This window comes from Haliotis rufescens, unplaced genomic scaffold (assembly GCF_023055435.1).
Source record: "Haliotis rufescens isolate VD_foot unplaced genomic scaffold, xgHalRufe1.0.p SCAF_45, whole genome shotgun sequence".
NCBI classification, from domain to species: Eukaryota; Metazoa; Mollusca; class Gastropoda; order Lepetellida; family Haliotidae; genus Haliotis; species Haliotis rufescens.
Genome location: NW_025964168.1, coordinates 801,946 through 819,492, shown reverse-complemented (window position 1 = coordinate 819,492; position 17,547 = coordinate 801,946). Strand labels below are relative to the sequence as shown.

General features: G+C 41.7%; 1 protein-coding gene across 6 annotated transcripts in view; it reads left to right on the top strand.

The window, feature by feature from the left end:
- The window catches only part of LOC124117040 (multiple epidermal growth factor-like domains protein 6), a 48,946-nt gene that overhangs the window by 6,726 nt on the left and 24,673 nt on the right, over positions 1–17,547 (top strand). Inside the window, exons 3-12 of one of the 6 annotated variants that reach the window (XM_048383137.1) lie at positions 5,820–6,071; positions 6,562–6,747; positions 6,939–7,175; positions 7,348–7,485; positions 7,807–7,944; positions 9,345–9,482; positions 11,446–11,577; positions 13,350–13,487; positions 14,426–14,563; positions 15,614–15,751. In XM_048383137.1, the coding sequence (XP_048239094.1) occupies positions 5,820–6,071; positions 6,562–6,747; positions 6,939–7,175; positions 7,348–7,485; positions 7,807–7,944; positions 9,345–9,482; positions 11,446–11,577; positions 13,350–13,487; positions 14,426–14,563; positions 15,614–15,751 (1,635 nt within the window). The remainder of the gene's footprint in view (positions 1–5,819; positions 6,072–6,561; positions 6,748–6,938; positions 7,176–7,347; positions 7,486–7,806; positions 7,945–9,344; positions 9,483–11,445; positions 11,578–13,349; positions 13,488–14,425; positions 14,564–15,613; positions 15,752–17,547) is intronic. The other 5 variants (XM_048383138.1, XM_048383139.1, XM_048383141.1 and 2 more) reach the window with 5 other exon arrangements.

Below are 17,547 nucleotides of genomic sequence, written 5' to 3'. Positions count from 1 at the left end.
TTCACATGAAAGCTGGTCAAATTTCAGATGAAATGTGAGATGAGACAGGCTCACGCGCGCTCCGCTTATTTAGTTCAACTAGCTCCCAGAACTTTCCACACAGTACCACCACATCACAGAATATTCCATATGTTTCTATAGTGCTTGACATCCATCCATGCTATTTGAAGTTTACACATCACACCAGCATCTAAATATAGTAACTTCCTCACAACTGCTTACATTAGCAGCTGATCATTCTCCAAATACAATGTGCTTCTACCGAATCTCAACAGAAACAATGTTATACAGTTATAACCATTGTGTAAGAAATAAACGATGAGTGGGAGTTGATTATCTACAATAAAACAATGAAGGGGGAATAAACCAGCCCCGGGTGATTTATTCTCCCTGCAGTGTTTTTGTGTAGGATAAGCACGTCCGAGGGTTAAAGGTTTTAGATATCATAAAAAAACTAGGGGAAGTTCTTAATCTAACTTATAAACCGAAAAAAGAAACTTAAAACAACATTTATCAACCTTTTCATGTTTCAAACATGCTTTCTTTGAACCGTAGGAAACAGGCGTAACATATCTGTTGCTGGCATACGGTTCTTAAAAAAGACATTCTTGAAAGCATTTCCTTTTTGGTCTACTCACTATTTTCACGTCCATTATCTGCACCATTCCTCCCAATTGTCATTTCTTTCCCACTATTCGGTGAGATCGTTCGACCATTTCGCTTATCAGCGCTGTCAAGCTGCATCTATGGGGAACAACTCGCTGGATGTTTCCCTCTCAAAACTAAAGTCGACCAATGTGAGGTGAGGTGAAATTGGGTTTAACGTCGCGTCCAAGATTATTGCACGTATATAGCGACGTGCATGCACGTGTGTGTGTGTTTGGTTGCTTGTACTAGTCCTGACTGATGCAGATTTATAGTGCTAGCTCACTGAGATACCATGCCGCAGTTTAACATGAATACCCCACTCAGACACAGTATACTGACTCCGAGCCGACCAGTCCTTGTTTTAACCCCTTAATGCCGAGCGCCAGACAGGGTAACAACAAGTTCCATCTTTTAACGTCTTTTGTAATGACGCGGCCGGGGATCGAACCCCGGACCTTCCGCTCTCCGGGCGGACGCTCTACCACAAGACCACGGAGGCGGCTCGACCTATGTACGACGACATCAAGTAGCGAGCGCATATTCGAATGCCTAGAAATGACTTCATGATAGAACAACGTTTTATCGCAAATTAAACCACGCTTCGTTATTCATTGTACTTTGCGATTTATTGCGTAGCTATCTTACATATAACAATAAAATACGCCTCCATACAACAAGCCTCAGTGACCGAGGGATTGGTGATGTCATTTCCAAGTGACGTCATGGAAACGATGATTTTGGATGATAAATCACAATGCTGTATTGGTGAGTTCAGCCACGTTAACCACACTCTCGACAAATGAGTCAGAAATACACAATCCGCACTCATACCTAACATTACATAAGCTGTTGCTTACGTGCCAAATATTCTAAGAAGAGAAAATTGGCAATGACCATAACATTTCTGTTGATGTTAATACATTTTGCGTTTAAACGTTGTGAATTGATTATTGACGTAATACATAATTTATACTCACATAACATGAATCTGCAAACATTTGTTTACTAGTATCTATTATCTACATCGTTTTAACCATGGAACATTTTTTTACAAACACTATCAAAGGCCTATTGGATAGTCTACAACTACACAAAACTGTTTATTCTGAAACAAGACTTAGTGTTATCTTTAGTGTGAGCAAGTAAACACCGCACCCATTGTACTGTAACCCTGGTTGAATCTCTCAATACATTATAAAACTCAAATGTAGCTTATCTAGGTTTTTTTAATTTGCCCAAATTATTCAAAAGTGTGATTTCTCTTTATTTTACCCTTTACATTTTGTTTGCACTTTTGACCCTCTTAGACCAGGAACCTACAAGTCACAGTTGTACTACACGCGGACCCATGAGACAAGCTGAACAAGAACACCTTGACTTTTCGAGACCCGGTTGTGTCACTAGCCAGTGTACTACTATCCAATAATGTTAGGCCACTGGCGTAATTCAGTAACTATTATTATCGTTGAATGACAAACAGATGCATACCATCATTTTATAAAGCTTACACTTGAAAAGCAAGAAGTGGCCTAGAGAGTTCATGTCTTACTCTTTAATGTAACTAAATGGACGGAAGTGAATAGGCGCGTAGGATAAATAAAAGCGACAAAACCCTTTTCATATTCATAAGAAATTTCTGCCAAAAAGCAGAGTAGATTCTTTGATTACGACTCTGTCATAAGCATGTGTTTATGAATCATTATCACATAGTGATGATACCAGGTGTTCGCGAAAAGGACAGCATATCCTGCCCTTGATAATGAGTGAGTGAGTGAGTTGGGTTTAACGCCGCTTTTAACAGCATTCCAGTTATATCGCGGCGTGTCAGCTTAATGTGGGAGGAAAGCCCGAAGTGATGCAGACGTTTACCACTTCGGTGAAATCCACGAGCACGGGTATGGTGCTGACAAACCTAGAAACATAATCGGGGCGAACCGGGATTCGAAACCACAATCATAGGTTTCTGGCGTGCCCAAGTGACGCAACTCTGCACAGCAAATCGCGGCGCCTTAGACGACTGGGCCAACTGTGCCTCCTGCCCTTGATAAAGTGTGGAATGAAAATAATGCAGGTGTTCATAGCAGACACTTATACAAAGCATACAGCACGTTTTCAGTCAGTTACACTGACCCATGGTAGATTTCCTTGAAGTTTTAAATATTGGTAATGAGTGGTTTCATTATCGGGCTCATGCTGTAAGTGAGTGAGTGAGTGAGTATGGTTTTACGCCGCTTTTAGCAATATTTCAGCAATATCACGGCGGGGGACAGCAGAAATGGGTTTCACACATTGTACCCATGTCGAGAATCGAAATTGGGTCTTCGGCGTGACGAGCGAACGCTTTAACCATTAGGCTACCCGACCGCCCCTTCATGCTGTAAGAGGCGATGAGTGAAGTCGCATCGCGATCCAGTAACGATATGATTCCGACCACTGCCCCAGTATAATTATAAGTACGCGGGATTCCTCGAAATGTTACACGTCTGGGACCTGACTAGTTTGTTTTCCCTAAAAGTGACATTAAAATGAAACCTGCTTACTCACTCGTATTAATTTATTGTCCGTCGTGAACGGATCAGCACAAAGTCTTGAAAGAAAATAACGTATGCGAGTTTTCGATGGTGCTGGTCCGTTGTCAGATCATCTTGGTATATGTACCGTGACATCTGGTTAACTCGAAGTCCCGGGGAACATCCGGTATAAGCGTGTTCGTTATATATGATAAAATATACAGATATGACCGGGCCAAACAAAAACAGTTTGTTATTATCCGACAATTCGTTATAAGCTTGTTCGTTATGAACCTTGTTTACTGTTTGTCTAGGTTTCCAAAGTTGGTCGAGTATAATGTGTTACGTGTCGATTTCCCAATAAACAATATGTTAACCCAGAAATCTGTACGAAAAAGGAACCTAGAGTGAAATTAACAAACAACCAACAAGGGTATACAATCAACAAATGTATTACAAAATTAACTAAGTTAAATTTTGCAAATCAATACAAAATACCACGAAAGAGTGGTTGTAGAAAGCAAAAAAACTACATATCACAATAAATAATATGAAGGCAGCTGTCAGTATCAAATGCAAAAATACAGTGGTGATAGCAAAAGTCAGTGATATTAATATGTATTTACACAGCAGCTACACTTGTCAAGCGAGGTAGGGAATAAGGGAAGGTGAGCGATCCTCACATGAAAACTAGTACGACAGCGATTATGTCTTTTGGAATGCCATCATAGTGGATTTCGAAAAGATTTATGACTGACCATATTTCCCAGATGAATTTACTTTTTGTTTGTTTGATCTGGTTGGTTCGAGATTGCAACCAGAAATCTCTTAACTTCCCCGTTATTTTATTACTACTACACTAATTACATGCTAGTTGAAATGAAATAGAAATTCAAATTGACAAACAAAGGAAATAATTTAGCATGGGTAAGAGTATTCGGAATCACGGCAGTCATCACTTGTTTGTAAACATAACGGTCAGCAGGTTGCGAGTTCAACTCCAAGCATGGTTGTAGCCACTTATCACAGTGGGGAGCTTTCACAGGTGGCAGCGGTAGTACAGAGAGCTCCGCGAACGGGATATCGCAGTGAGGAGCTTGCACACGAGCATCTGAATATAGTAACTTTCGACTGATCACCGTCCAAACACAATGCAATGAACGTCTACCGACTCCAATCAGAAACAATGCAACACAACTACAATCACTGTTAAACTATAAAATACACTGCCACATAACAAATGTAACACCACTAGACCAGGGACCCGTTCCACAAAGCGATCTTAGTGCTACGACTGCCGTACGTCAGTGTTAAAGAATGGGAGTTACGACCGACTAAGCGCTGAGATAACTTTGTGGAACGGGGCCCAGGTCCAAATGAGGAGACTGTCGGACTACAGCCTGACATCTATTAATTCGACATACTGGAGTCGAGTTCGAGATAACGAGGTTCACAATCATATAGACGTTCATAATAAAATGTATCGGCGCCATAGTAAATTATACAACGTTGATGAATTATCCAGGTGATTTTAAGGATGCACATACTGTGTTTTCAATATTGGTATTGGTGCTACATATTGGTAACCTGTAGGTTTAACCGCGCTATTTTAACATTTGAAACCTAACTCTGCACGTTCAGTTCCAAATTCAATACAGCACGGTTAAATCTACAGTCAACCTACAGTAGCCCTACATTGACACACAATGTGTTTATCGCCATTCTATCATGATTAAATATGACGCGAACGCGTTGGTACTAGCGAAGAGACATTGAGCTTTGGTTCTGTCCAACGTCTTGGAAGTGTTGTCGACTTGAATTGTCCTGTTGTGAACTGAATACACTGATACTACTGTGGAAACCAATTTTGGTGCTAGTGTGTATTTGTACTTCATAATACTGTGCGGGGGCACGGGTGGTCCAGTCGTCTAAGGCGCCGCGATTCGCTGTGCAGAGTTTCGTCCCTCTGGCACGCCAGAAACCTATCTTTGGGGGTTCGAATCCCGGTTCGCCCCGATTATGTTTCTAGGTTTGTCAGCACCATACCCGTGCTCGTGGGTTTCACCGAAGTGGTAAACGTCTGAAACATGCATCACTTCAGGCTTTCCACCCACATTAAGCTGACACGCCGTGATATAACTGGAATACTGTTAAAAGCGGCGTTAAACCCAACTCACTCACTCACTCATAATACTGTGCTCACATATGAACAGGCATTGAACGTGTGTAGCACAGCAACCTCGTACTCCAACAGGCGTTGAGTGTGCGAACCTCAAGAGAAAAGAGAAAATCTTGCAAGTTTAGTTCTACACATACACCGCACGCCACTATTGCGACGTCATGACGCTCAGTGTAACGTGAGTAACACTCTCTCAGTCGATTTCTGTCGTGTTAACTGCCCAACTGTATTGCGACACATACCGTTACTATTGTAGTCAGTGTACATTGTTATTTATATGTCTACCAACAATGACCAGAAACAAGCACTTTTCTACAAAGGATACGGCCGTCGAATCGGCTGTTGCAATCAGAGGTGGATATTGTCTACCAATACTTCTGAATCAGAATTGACTAATTTCCAAATTCATGGTACATTACTGCTTTCACAAAGAGTTAATCTCAATGGAATCACTAAAACACACGCAATATGTTTATTACCAGGGAACATCGCTCTGAACAAACCAACACAACAAAGCAGCACTATCAGTGACTGTTGGTCGGCGAGAACAGCTGCCAAGAGAAAAGTGTGTGAGTACAAGACTTCCTCCCTGGCTGTGGACGGTGTGACCAGCAGCAGGTACTGGTCAGGGACCTGCACACATACCGCGACAGGCCGGCCATCCGCCTGGTGGACAGTGGACCTGGGAGAGACACACCTCATCACCAATCTCACAATATTCTTCTCAAATAGACGCAAGTACACTTGACACATTCTACAGTAATGAATCACGACTGACCCCTCTAATAATGTTCCATAAAAAAGCCAAGAGAAATAATATGCAACCAGATCAAAACTGAAATACTCTGTTTACACTATCATGAAAAACTGGTCACTGTAGTTGGGGACATATGATTAGAATATTACCAGTTACTAATTTTCTCGACAATTATTGACAGTGTGCAGTTTCCGTTTAATATATTTTCCAAACGTTTAATCTTGGAGTGTGCTGATCGCAATGAAGGTGATCATCGCATTGTCACAGGACTAGTCGTACTACCAAACAAACACATCAAAGTTACACTTGTATGATCCCTTGATGTTATTGACGTTAAAAACACGTACTTCCCATGAAACATGCACAGGGTTAACCAGACAGTTAGTTTTCGATTCAGTCGACATCGATTACCACGTTATACCCTCTTGTTGACGCCTTCATATATATTGGATTTGTTTTGTCTCCAGAACGAATGAGAGGTTTCTTTGTACGTGTAGACAGTCATCTCTGCCATCAGAGCCAGTACTACCCTCCCAGCTCCCCTGTCAGCATCAGCTGTGACACCCCTACATCTGGACAACGTGTCACTGTTCAGCTGCCAACACTGACCGACTCGAAATACATTCTCAATCTGTGTGAAGTGGAAATATATGGTAATGAACGCATATTACGGATTTCTTAAATCGACATACAAATAGTTCAAATAGGATGTTTTGTGTGATGAGCCATGTCTGGGGAACTTGAAGTTTACTTATGTGGCAATCATAGCAATTTTATAATATTTTAATGTGTTTTCTATTCATTTACATTAAAATACTAATCAAAAGTTGTTTCTTCTTATCAGAGTGTGCTGACTGGAGTTTCGGACCTGGCTGTAGTTCCTGGTGTTACTGTAAGAACACATCCGAGGTGTGTGACAAAGCCACTGGACACTGTGAGAGTGGCTGTGTTGACGGGAGTTTCGGGCCTGGCTGTAATTACTGGTGTTACTGTAGGAACACATCCGAGGTGTGTGACAAAGCCACTGGACACTGTGAGAGTGGGTGCGCTGATGGATATACTGGGACTGGCTGTCAGGAAAGTAAGTGCATGTTGCTTCATCTTTCAACCCATGACGGATTTATTTTGTTAAGAAGTGTGTAAAATTAAAAGTGATGGGTCAGGGATGGAATTGAAATATCTTTTTTTGTGTTATACAACCCATGCTTCAAAACATTTAATTGTGATGCCAAGGTCCTACAATGTCGTTACAGCTTGTTCCCTGGGACGCTATGGCCAGGGATGCATGGAGACGTGTGGACATTGTGATGGAGGGGATCAGAACTGTAACGAGGTAGATGGGACTTGTACACGTGGCTGTCAGGACAAGTGGAGTGGAACATTGTGTAAAGGTTTGTATCAAGACTTTAACCGACACCTTGGTGTCTTAGAATTGCTTGTGCTGAGCCTAGTACCAGGCCAGGCAGACATGAGGAATTGCCTTACATTACACGATCTAGTCATACAATTACTTCAGAAATACACTTCATGGTGGTTTACTGGAGTGGGTTAGTTAACCTCGTGTAAACGCCGAAGCTTGTGGTTATGAAGTTTAAGGGATGCCAATTTTACCATGGCGCACATTTTAGGCGATTTACTTCTCCAGTAACATTGGAATACAGTGACCCAAAACCATTTCATTGTGATGCCAAGGTCCTACAATGTCGTTACAGCTTGTTCCCCGGGACGCTATGGCCAGGGATGCATGGAGACGTGTGGACATTGTGGTGGAGGGGATCAGAACTGTAACGAGGTAGATGGGCGCTGTACCCGTGGCTGTCAGGACAAGTGGAATGGAACATTGTGTAAAGGTTTGTATTAAGACTTTGATCCGACACCTTGGTGTCTTGGAATTGCTTGTGCTGAGCAGAGTACCAGGCCAGTCAGACATGAGGAATTGCCTTACATTACACGATCTAGTCATACAATTACTTCAGAAATAAATTTCATGTCGGTTTACTGGAGTGGGTTAGTTTGCATTGTGTAAACGCCGAAGCTTGTGGTTATGGAGTTTAATGGATGCCAATTTCACCGTGGGGCACATTTTAGCCGATTTACGTCTCCAGTAACACTGGAATGCAGTGACTCCAAAACGCATTGTTAAACAACGAGAGTTATTTTTTATATATTTAGAATCAGAAATAACTGTAACTCAACATAAAACACATGTCTATTGATGGTCGAGTTAGGATTTTGATTTTTCATATTGAATGGGAAATAACAGATATTTAGTTTTCCTCGTGATGTTGTCCGATTATTTCAAATTCTCATGATCCTGATCATGGTAAGCAAGGGACACCGTTTGGAAATGTTGCAATGGGGACTTCCCGTGAAAACTAGTTCCTGTCCAAAATCGTGTAAACGTAAAAAGGTGAAGTTTATGCTTTGTAAGCGTCGTGGTTTTTTAAAATTTGTTGTGACAGCACATAAACAGCTGAAAGGGAGGTACAATGTAGATGTCGTTTCCGGAGCACAACTTAAAATCTATTCAACATTTTGTATCTACACTTTGTACATGTATTAATAGAAGGTGCCTTTTGCTATTTAGAAATTTACAAACTCTTAATTTTTCCTGTTTCCATGGCAACAAGTTTGACTTTGAGTCTGTTCATAGTGGCGTGTACCTGACATAGAAATACAAATTTCCGAATCCCAATTCCATGGTATTGTTTTAATAGCTCAAGAACTACTCTTGTATACGGACAGACAGATTAGATAGAAATTCTCTCATCAAGTAGGACTTAAAGTAACAGTCAGATGATTTGTTCTTTCGATTTTGTGGGGGACAGGGGAGTTTGTCATCTTCTGATGACTCTTGTTTACAATGGTTGGGTGATTCCGCTTGTAGGCATCGCATCATGGGATGCAGGACAACACACACTGTTGCTCAGATATATGAGGACTGCTCTGATTTCAGTATAACCACTTTTGGTGACTTCGGCAGCAACTTTACTGTATGATATGTAATGACACTGACAAGGATGAATAGTGGAATAATTATTGTCTGACAACAAACGAACCCATAACACTTTTTATTTTGTTTAGTTGAAAATACTTAGAATAAACCTTTTACAAGGAATCTCATACTCTTGTTTATTTTGTTGACTGTTCTATGTTGTCTTTACAAGAGCTCCGTCCTCTCATGGATTGTTGACTGTTATGTGTTGTTTGTACAAGACCTCCCGTGGATGATTGACTGTTGTTGTTCCAGAGTGCAGTGACTACTGGTTTGGTGGCCGATGTGACAGAGAGTGTAAATGTAAGGAAACGTATGAAGTGTGTGACAAGAAGACAGGTCAGTGTGACTCTGGGTGTGAAGATGGACGGACAGGACTGGACTGTCAAACACGTGAGTAGTGCAGTCGGGGTGATCACCTCCAGATGTCAAACCCATTTATCATATGTTTATGATGTGTACGTACAATGTAGAGTTGCAGTCACAACAATCTTCAAAGCAGGTGTGACAATACGGGATGGGCAAAAAGCATGATGGATATTGACTAAGAGAGCATGTTTCAGATGTTGAGAAAACTGAGAGCATTGCTCTTTTCGATATCCGACTATGACGTCATATCTATAAGGTCACAGTGAGCTATGTGACGTCATAATATTGGTATGAAATAAATCCTGCGTCATGTCGTTATTCCAATCGCTGTTGTCATCGGCAGAAATTTTGAACTGAAAGATGACAATGCCAGATCACATTGTGCGCAGGTCGTCACTGATTATCTCCGACGAGAAGGCATACGGACATTGGACAGGCTCGCTATGTCCTCTGACATGTCCCCAAAAGAGCATCTGTTGGGTGTTCTTGGTCAGAGACTGTACGCCATAAAAAAATCATCGGTGTTTCCTTAATTCAAATTGACAACCATCAACCTACAGGCAACATAGCTCTATATTGAAAACGCAGTATGTTTATCTACTAATTAACAAGCGTGTGATATATCTATTGTACATCATATGAGTAGCTGTGAAGATAATGATATCATCATAAAACATAATAGATTTGTTACATTATCATAATGAACTCTCAACAGTTGTTGTGATCTCAGAATCTGAAAGAAAGATTGGGTTCCTGACACACCTACAGGTTCAATCCCAAAATAAGACAAAGATTTAGTCCCAGAAATGAAGTTATCATCTTTAAAATAGTTTATATATACAAAATAAAAAATAATAATATCCAAATGGAGACCACCACAATGATTAATTTCAGGAGCTGAGGCCATCTAGACTTGCCCAATCATTCTAGTTGGTTGGTTGGTTTGTTGTTTAACGCCGCACTCAGCAATATTGCAGCTATATGACGGCGGTCTGTAAATAATCGAGTCTGCACCAGACAATCCAGTGATTAATATCATGAGCATCGATCCACGCAATTGGGATCGATGACATGCATCAACCAAGTCAGCGAGCCTGACCACCCGATCCCGTTAGTCGCCTTTTACGACAAGCATAGTCACCCTTTACGGCAAGCATGGGTCGCTGAAGACCTTTTCTACCCCGGAATCTTCACGGGTCCCAATCATTCTAGACTTGAGTTGTACAAAATATGCAATGCAAGCGATTTCGTTGACCAAACAAGCACAGTGATTCATAGTGGGTTCACGCGTAAGAGTAACATATGCATCATTTAACGGTGTCGGATATTTGAACATATTACATGGGAGAGAAATGGCAAGATGATGTTAACCGTCTCTCATGCTATGGGGTTTTCCCAAACATTTCCTAAACAGGGAGTCCGTGCCACAGTGGACACAAAGTCGTCCAGGAGTGAACAATCATCAGCACATGTACACGTGTTGCTTAACGTAGGGCATGTAGCAACATACTGCAGTCAAACTAACAACAGCTGTACATACCCAGCTGTACTTCCTCTGCGATGTTTGGCCCACAGTGACGCCATTACACACCCCAAATCCTTTTATTGCTACACGGACTTATGGATAATCACACACTGAACCGATATTACAATGAGACTTATTTACCACAAACTGCTTATTTTCGTGTAAAGTTTATTTTTAAGACGTATTTCGTTCCTTAAGTTAAGGGAAAGGGCAGTTAGGTGGACCGGCCTGTCAGCCTGTTCGAGAATTTTCAATTGATGGTCACGCTTTTGACGGATTTGATTTCAAACCTATCCCAATTAAACTCAAGGTTAGTCTCAAATTCGGCATTATAAAAGTAATAAAGTTTGCTTCACCCACATGTGTAGTGTAATAAAGTATAGTTTTGCCCTGAACTATTACAACGTCAACGCACTAGGAGGCAGGTGTTTTCGTGCTTTAACCATAGGGTTCACTTCACAGCATGTCAGAACGGGACCTACGGCTTCAACTGTACATCCAGGTGTGGGAGATGTCAGGGAGGAGTGCCATGTGCGAAGTTAGGAGGAGAGTGTGCCAAGTGTGATCCAGGATTCATGACCCCGCTCTGTAAACGTAAGGAGACATTAACAAAGTGCTGCAATACTTAAGGACATCATGACAAAGGTTTACTTTTAATCCAAGTTACATGCTAGAAAGGTTACAAATCTACATGATCTCTTTAGTGTTTCAACTTACATGTATATTATTCGCGTGTGTAAGATTGTCTCAGACTCGTCTCCGAAACAGAACGAAATGTTTTGGGGATAAATACTCACGAGATGTTGAATAAGATCACAGCGTCCATTTACACATTCAGAGCTCTAGTTATATTTCTACTAAAGATTATGATCATCATGTGAAGGAGAGTGACTGACAAACTTTTACAACGAAGAATTTGAAAAGAGTTCAATAATTAGGCGGAACTTTTTTTATTTTAGGTTACCACGACCACGGCAAAATGTGTCGCTTGGAAACACAAAATTTCAAAAGATATATTTTTATTAATACCCGACAATCAATGTGTCTATAAAAATACAAACATAATCAACTAGTATATATTTACAAAACCAAATAAACAGGAAATATTGTAATCAAATAAATAGACATAAAACAGGAAATCAATCTGTGACACTCACGTGACAATTAGTCAAATAGATTCGAGAATTTTTCCACAAAAAAAGGTAGTTGATTTAGTTTAAGTTTCCTAACGACCGAAACTAAAATATATGAGAGTAATAGCACATAAAGTCTCGTCATAAAAAAGACTATTGAACGTACCATGTCCACAATGTAATCTATCTACCATGCAGATTGTACGGACCGTTTCTATGGGTATCAGTGCAAAAAGTGAAGTTTACACTTTGAAAGCGTCATTTTTTAAAGTTTGTTGAGAAATGAACGGATCATGTGACATCATATGGAGTCCTTTAAACTTCAAAATAAATATTTATATATCTTTATTTTCCGTTTCATTTTTGAAATTACTCCACAATCAAACACAGATTATATATGTGATGCCAATACACATATTTCCGTTTTGATCATTTACGTTTTGTTTTCCCCGACATATAATGCGCGGGGGGGGGGGGGGGGGGGGGGAGGGGGTATAGTCGACGCCTGAAAGATGTCGTTTCCAGAGCACAACTTCAAAGCTGTGAAAGACTTTTCATCAAAACCTGTTCCTTAGCAGAAACGGAAGTAGGAGTCGTTTCCAGAGCACAACTAAACAACTATTCAACATTTTCCATCCAAACTTGGTACATGTATAAATCAAAGGTTGAAGTGGTGCTTTTTCCTATTAAGATATTAACAAACTATTAATTTTTCCTGTTTCCATGGCAACAAGTTGATAGAAATTCTCTCTTCATATTCGACTTAAAAAGTAACAGAGGCTTTTTCATCTTTCGAATTTGTGGGGGACAGGGGAATTTGTCATCTTCTGATGACTCTTGTTTACAATGGTTGGGTGACTCCGCTTGTAGGCATCGCATCATGGGATGCAGGACGGCCCACAATGTTGCCCAAAGATATGAGGACTGCTCTGATTTCAGTTTAACCACTTTTGGTGACTTACAACAGCAACTTTACTGTATGATATGTAATGACACTGACACGGATGAATAGTGGAATAATTATTGTCTGACAACAAACGAACCCATAACACTTTTTATTTTGTTTAGTTGAAAATACTTAGAATAAACCTTTAAAAGGAATCTCATACTCTTGTTTATTTTGTTGACTGTTATATATTGTCTTTACAAGAGCTCCGTCCTCTCATGGATTGTTGACTGTTATGTGTTGTCTGTACAAGACTTCTCGTGGATGGTTGACTGTTGTTGTTACAGAGTGCAGTAACTTCTGGTTTGGTGTCCGATGTGACAGGAAGTGTAAATGTAAGGATCCTGATGAAGTTTGTGTCAAGAAGACAGGTCAGTGTGTCTCTGGGTGTGAAGATGGACGGACAGGACTGGACTGTCAAACACGTGAGTAGTGCAGTCGGAGTGATCACCTCCAGATGTCAAACCCATATAGCATATGGTTATAATGTGTACGTACAATGTAGAGTTGCAGTCACAACAATCTTCAAAGCATGTGTGACAACGGAATGCGCAGAAAACATGATGGATATTGACTAAGAAAGCATATTTCAGATGTTGAGGACACAAAGAGGATTAATGTTGACTATATCTGACTATGACCTCATATATATTGGGGGTCACAATGAGGGTGTGACGTCATAATATTGGTATGCGTCCTGTCGTTCCATTCGCTGGAATTATCTGCAGAAATTTTAAACTGAATGATGACCATGCCTAATCACATCCTGCGAAGGTCGTCACTGATTATCTCCGACGAGAAGGCATACGGACATTGGACTGGCTCGCTAAGTCCCCTGACATGTCCCCAATAGAGCATCTGTGGGATGTAAAGACTGTGACATGTTCTAACCGACAGCATGTCCCAGCGGACGCCATGGGTTCCAGTGTGAAGGTGTGTGTGTTTGTGTGGCCAGTGTAAGGGAGGTAACCATTGTCTCATGTTCTACCCCACAGGATGTTCCAGAGGACGCTATGGGTTCCGGTGTGGAAGTGTGTGTGTTTGTGTGGCCAGTGTAAGGGAGGTAACCATTGTCTCATGTTCTACCCCACAGGATGTCCCAGCGGACGCTATGGGTTCCAGTGTGGAGGTGTGTGTGTCCAGTGTAAGGGAGGTAACCATTGTCTCATGTTCTACCCCACAGGATGTCCCAGAGGACGCTATGGCTTCCAGTGTGGAGGTGTGTGTGTCCAGTGTAAGGGAGGTAATCACTGTGTCATGTTCTACCCCACAGGATGTCCCAGCGGACGCTATGGGTTCCAGTGTGGAGGTGTGTGTGTCCAGTGTAAGGGAGGTAACCATTGTCTCATGTTCTACCCCACAGGATGTTCCAGAGGACGCTATGGCTTCCAGTGTGGAGGTGTGTGTGGCCAGTGTAAGGGAGGTAACCCCAGATGCCGTAGAACTGACGGGAGATGTAAGACCGGTTGTAAAGAGAAGTGGCAGGGAGATCGGTGTGACGGTAAAATACAAATATATACCCATCTAGATCTGATCTTCCGTTTTTCTACTGTACTCTGAAGATCACGAAGGAGCAGGTACAGTTCTCCCAACTCTTAGGACATGTCTGAATTTTATTTGGTATGGAATAAAATCTGAAAACCTTATTGTTATCATCCTGCACTGTACGAATATTTAATTGAAGTGTAGTGTTCGTTGAACTCAGGAACAATCCTCATGACAAACTGGTTATACTGTACTGGGGAACAGACATACATTCGCTAGATTCATAACTGACAGCCCAGGTTGTTCCTGTGGTCACCCGCTACACTTCTTCTTTGTTTGCAATTCATTACATTACATAAAAAGGATATGATCTGAATACAGTACCTTGCAGATGTGACGGCCTATCAACTGATGCAAATCAAGAGATACTTTCATCACAAATTCTGGCAGATTTAAACTTACAAAATACACCAAACCCTCACATATAATATATATGTATCTTCTGTATAGTATGTAGTACTTAATATTACGTATAACCCCATCATTCTTACTATCAAAACCGGACACTTCTGATCATACTTGATAACTAAACATCAAGGTATTTTTGTGTAAATATTATGTATGTATACACCTTGACTATGTTTGTTACCTGATTTCTATGTATGGAGAGGTATTCAAATAAGCGCTGTTTTGTTTGTCGATCCCAATTTTCATTTGAAATAAAAATATGATTAAACCAAACAGGAAGAGCATATAAACCTAAGTTACCGTTGTGTTAAGATGCAGTCGTTAGAGAAACGTCTTGTTGTGTTCTCGAGAACATACTGTGTCAGGTGTAATTGCTCTCCTTTATACTGAAGACGTCCCCTTCTTTGTTTCCATCAGTACATAATCCTCAGACTAGACTGTGACACCAGGCTTCCAATAATCAACTGAGGTTCAAAGTCTGTGTATTTTTCATCTTTAGGAACACTTACGCTTGTCGAATGTCAAATATTTATGTTAAACTTGTATTGATCTATTTTGTAAGAAAGCTAAAATTTAACAATACACTTCGTTTTTCTAGAGTGCAGAGATGGTCACTTCGGAGTCAACTGTACCCAGTCCTGTCGCTGCCTGAATGTGACGGAGATCTGTGACAAGACCACGGGGGAGTGCAGGAGCGGCTGTGAGGCAGGCAGAACAGGGAGGGGCTGTCAGCGATGTGAGTTTACATAACGGCACTACATGTTGTGATACCCTGTAGTCAGGTAGGCAGAACAGGGAAGGGATGTCAGCAATGTGAGTTTACATAACGGCACTACATGTTGTGATATCCTGTAGTCAGGCAGGCAGAACAGGGAGGGGCTGTCAGCAATGTGAGTTTACATAACGGCACTACATGTTGTGATACCCTGTAGTCAGGCAGGCAGAACAGGGAGGGACTGTCAGCAATGTGAGTTTACATAACGCCACTATATGTTGTGATATCCTGTAGTCAGGCAGGCAGAACAGGGAGGGGATGTCAGCAATGTGAGTTTACATAACGGCACTACATGCTGTGATACCCTGTAGTCAAGCAGGCCGAATACGGATGGACTGTCAGCAATGTGAGTTTACATAACGGCACTACATGTTGTGATACCCTGTAGTCAGGCAGAACAGGGAGTGACAGTCAGCAATGTGAGTTTACATAACGGGACTACATGTTGTGATACCCAGTAGTCAGGCAGGCAGAACAGGGAGGGGATGTCAGCAATGTGTGTTTACATAACGGCACTACATGTTGTGATATCCTGTAGTCAGGCAGAACAGGGAGTGACAGTCAGCAATGTGAGTTTACATAACGGCACTACATGCTGTGATACTCTGTAGTCAGGCAGGCAGAACAGGGAGGGGCTGTCAGCAATGTGAGTTTACATAACGCCACTACATGTTGTGATATCCTGTAGTCAGGCAGGCAGAACAGGGAGGGGCTGTCAACAATGTGAGTTTACATAACGGCACTACATGTTGTGATATCCTGTAGTCAGGCAGGCAGAACAGGGAGGGGATGTCAGCAATGTGAGTTTACATAACGCCACTACATGTTGTGATACCCTGTAGTCAGGCAGGCAGATCAGGGAGGGACTGTCAGCAATGTGAGTTTACATAACGGCACTACATGTTGTGATACCCTGTAGTCAGGCAGGCAGAAAAGGGAAGGGATGTCAGCAATGTGAGTTTACATAACGGCACTACATGTTGTGATATCCTGTAGTCAGGCAGGCAGAACAGGGAGGGGCTGTCAGCAATGTGAGTTTACATAACGGCACTACATGTTGTGATACCCTGTAGTCAGGCAGGCAGAACAGGGAGGGACTGTCAGCAATGTGAGTTTACATAACGCCACTATATGTTGTGATATCCTGTAGTCAGGCAGGCAGAACAGGGAGGGGATGTCAGCAATGTGAGTTTACATAACGGCACTACATGCTGTGATACCCTGTAGTCAAGCAGGCCGAATACGGAGGGACTGTCAGCAATGTGAGTTTACATAACGGCACTACATGTTGTGATACCCTGTAGTCAGGCAGAACAGGGAGTGACAGTCAGCAATGTGAGTTTACATAACGGGACTACATGTTGTGATACCCAGTAGTCAGGCAGGCAGAACAGGGAGGGGATGTCAGCAATGTGTGTTTACATAACGGCACTACATGTTGTGATATCCTGTAGTCAGGCAGAACAGGGAGTGACAGTCAGCAATGTGAGTTTACATAACGGCACTACATGCTGTGATACTCTGTAGTCAGGCAGGCAGAACAGGGAGGGGCTGTCAGCAATGTGAGTTTACATAACGCCACTACATGTTGTGATATCCTGTAGTCAGGCAGGCAGAACAGGGAGGGGCTGTCAACAATGTGAGTTTACATAACGGCACTACATGTTGTGATATCCTGTAGTCAGGCAGGCAGAACAGGGAGGGGATGTCAGCAATGTGAGTTTACATAACGCCACTACATGTTGTGATACCCTGTA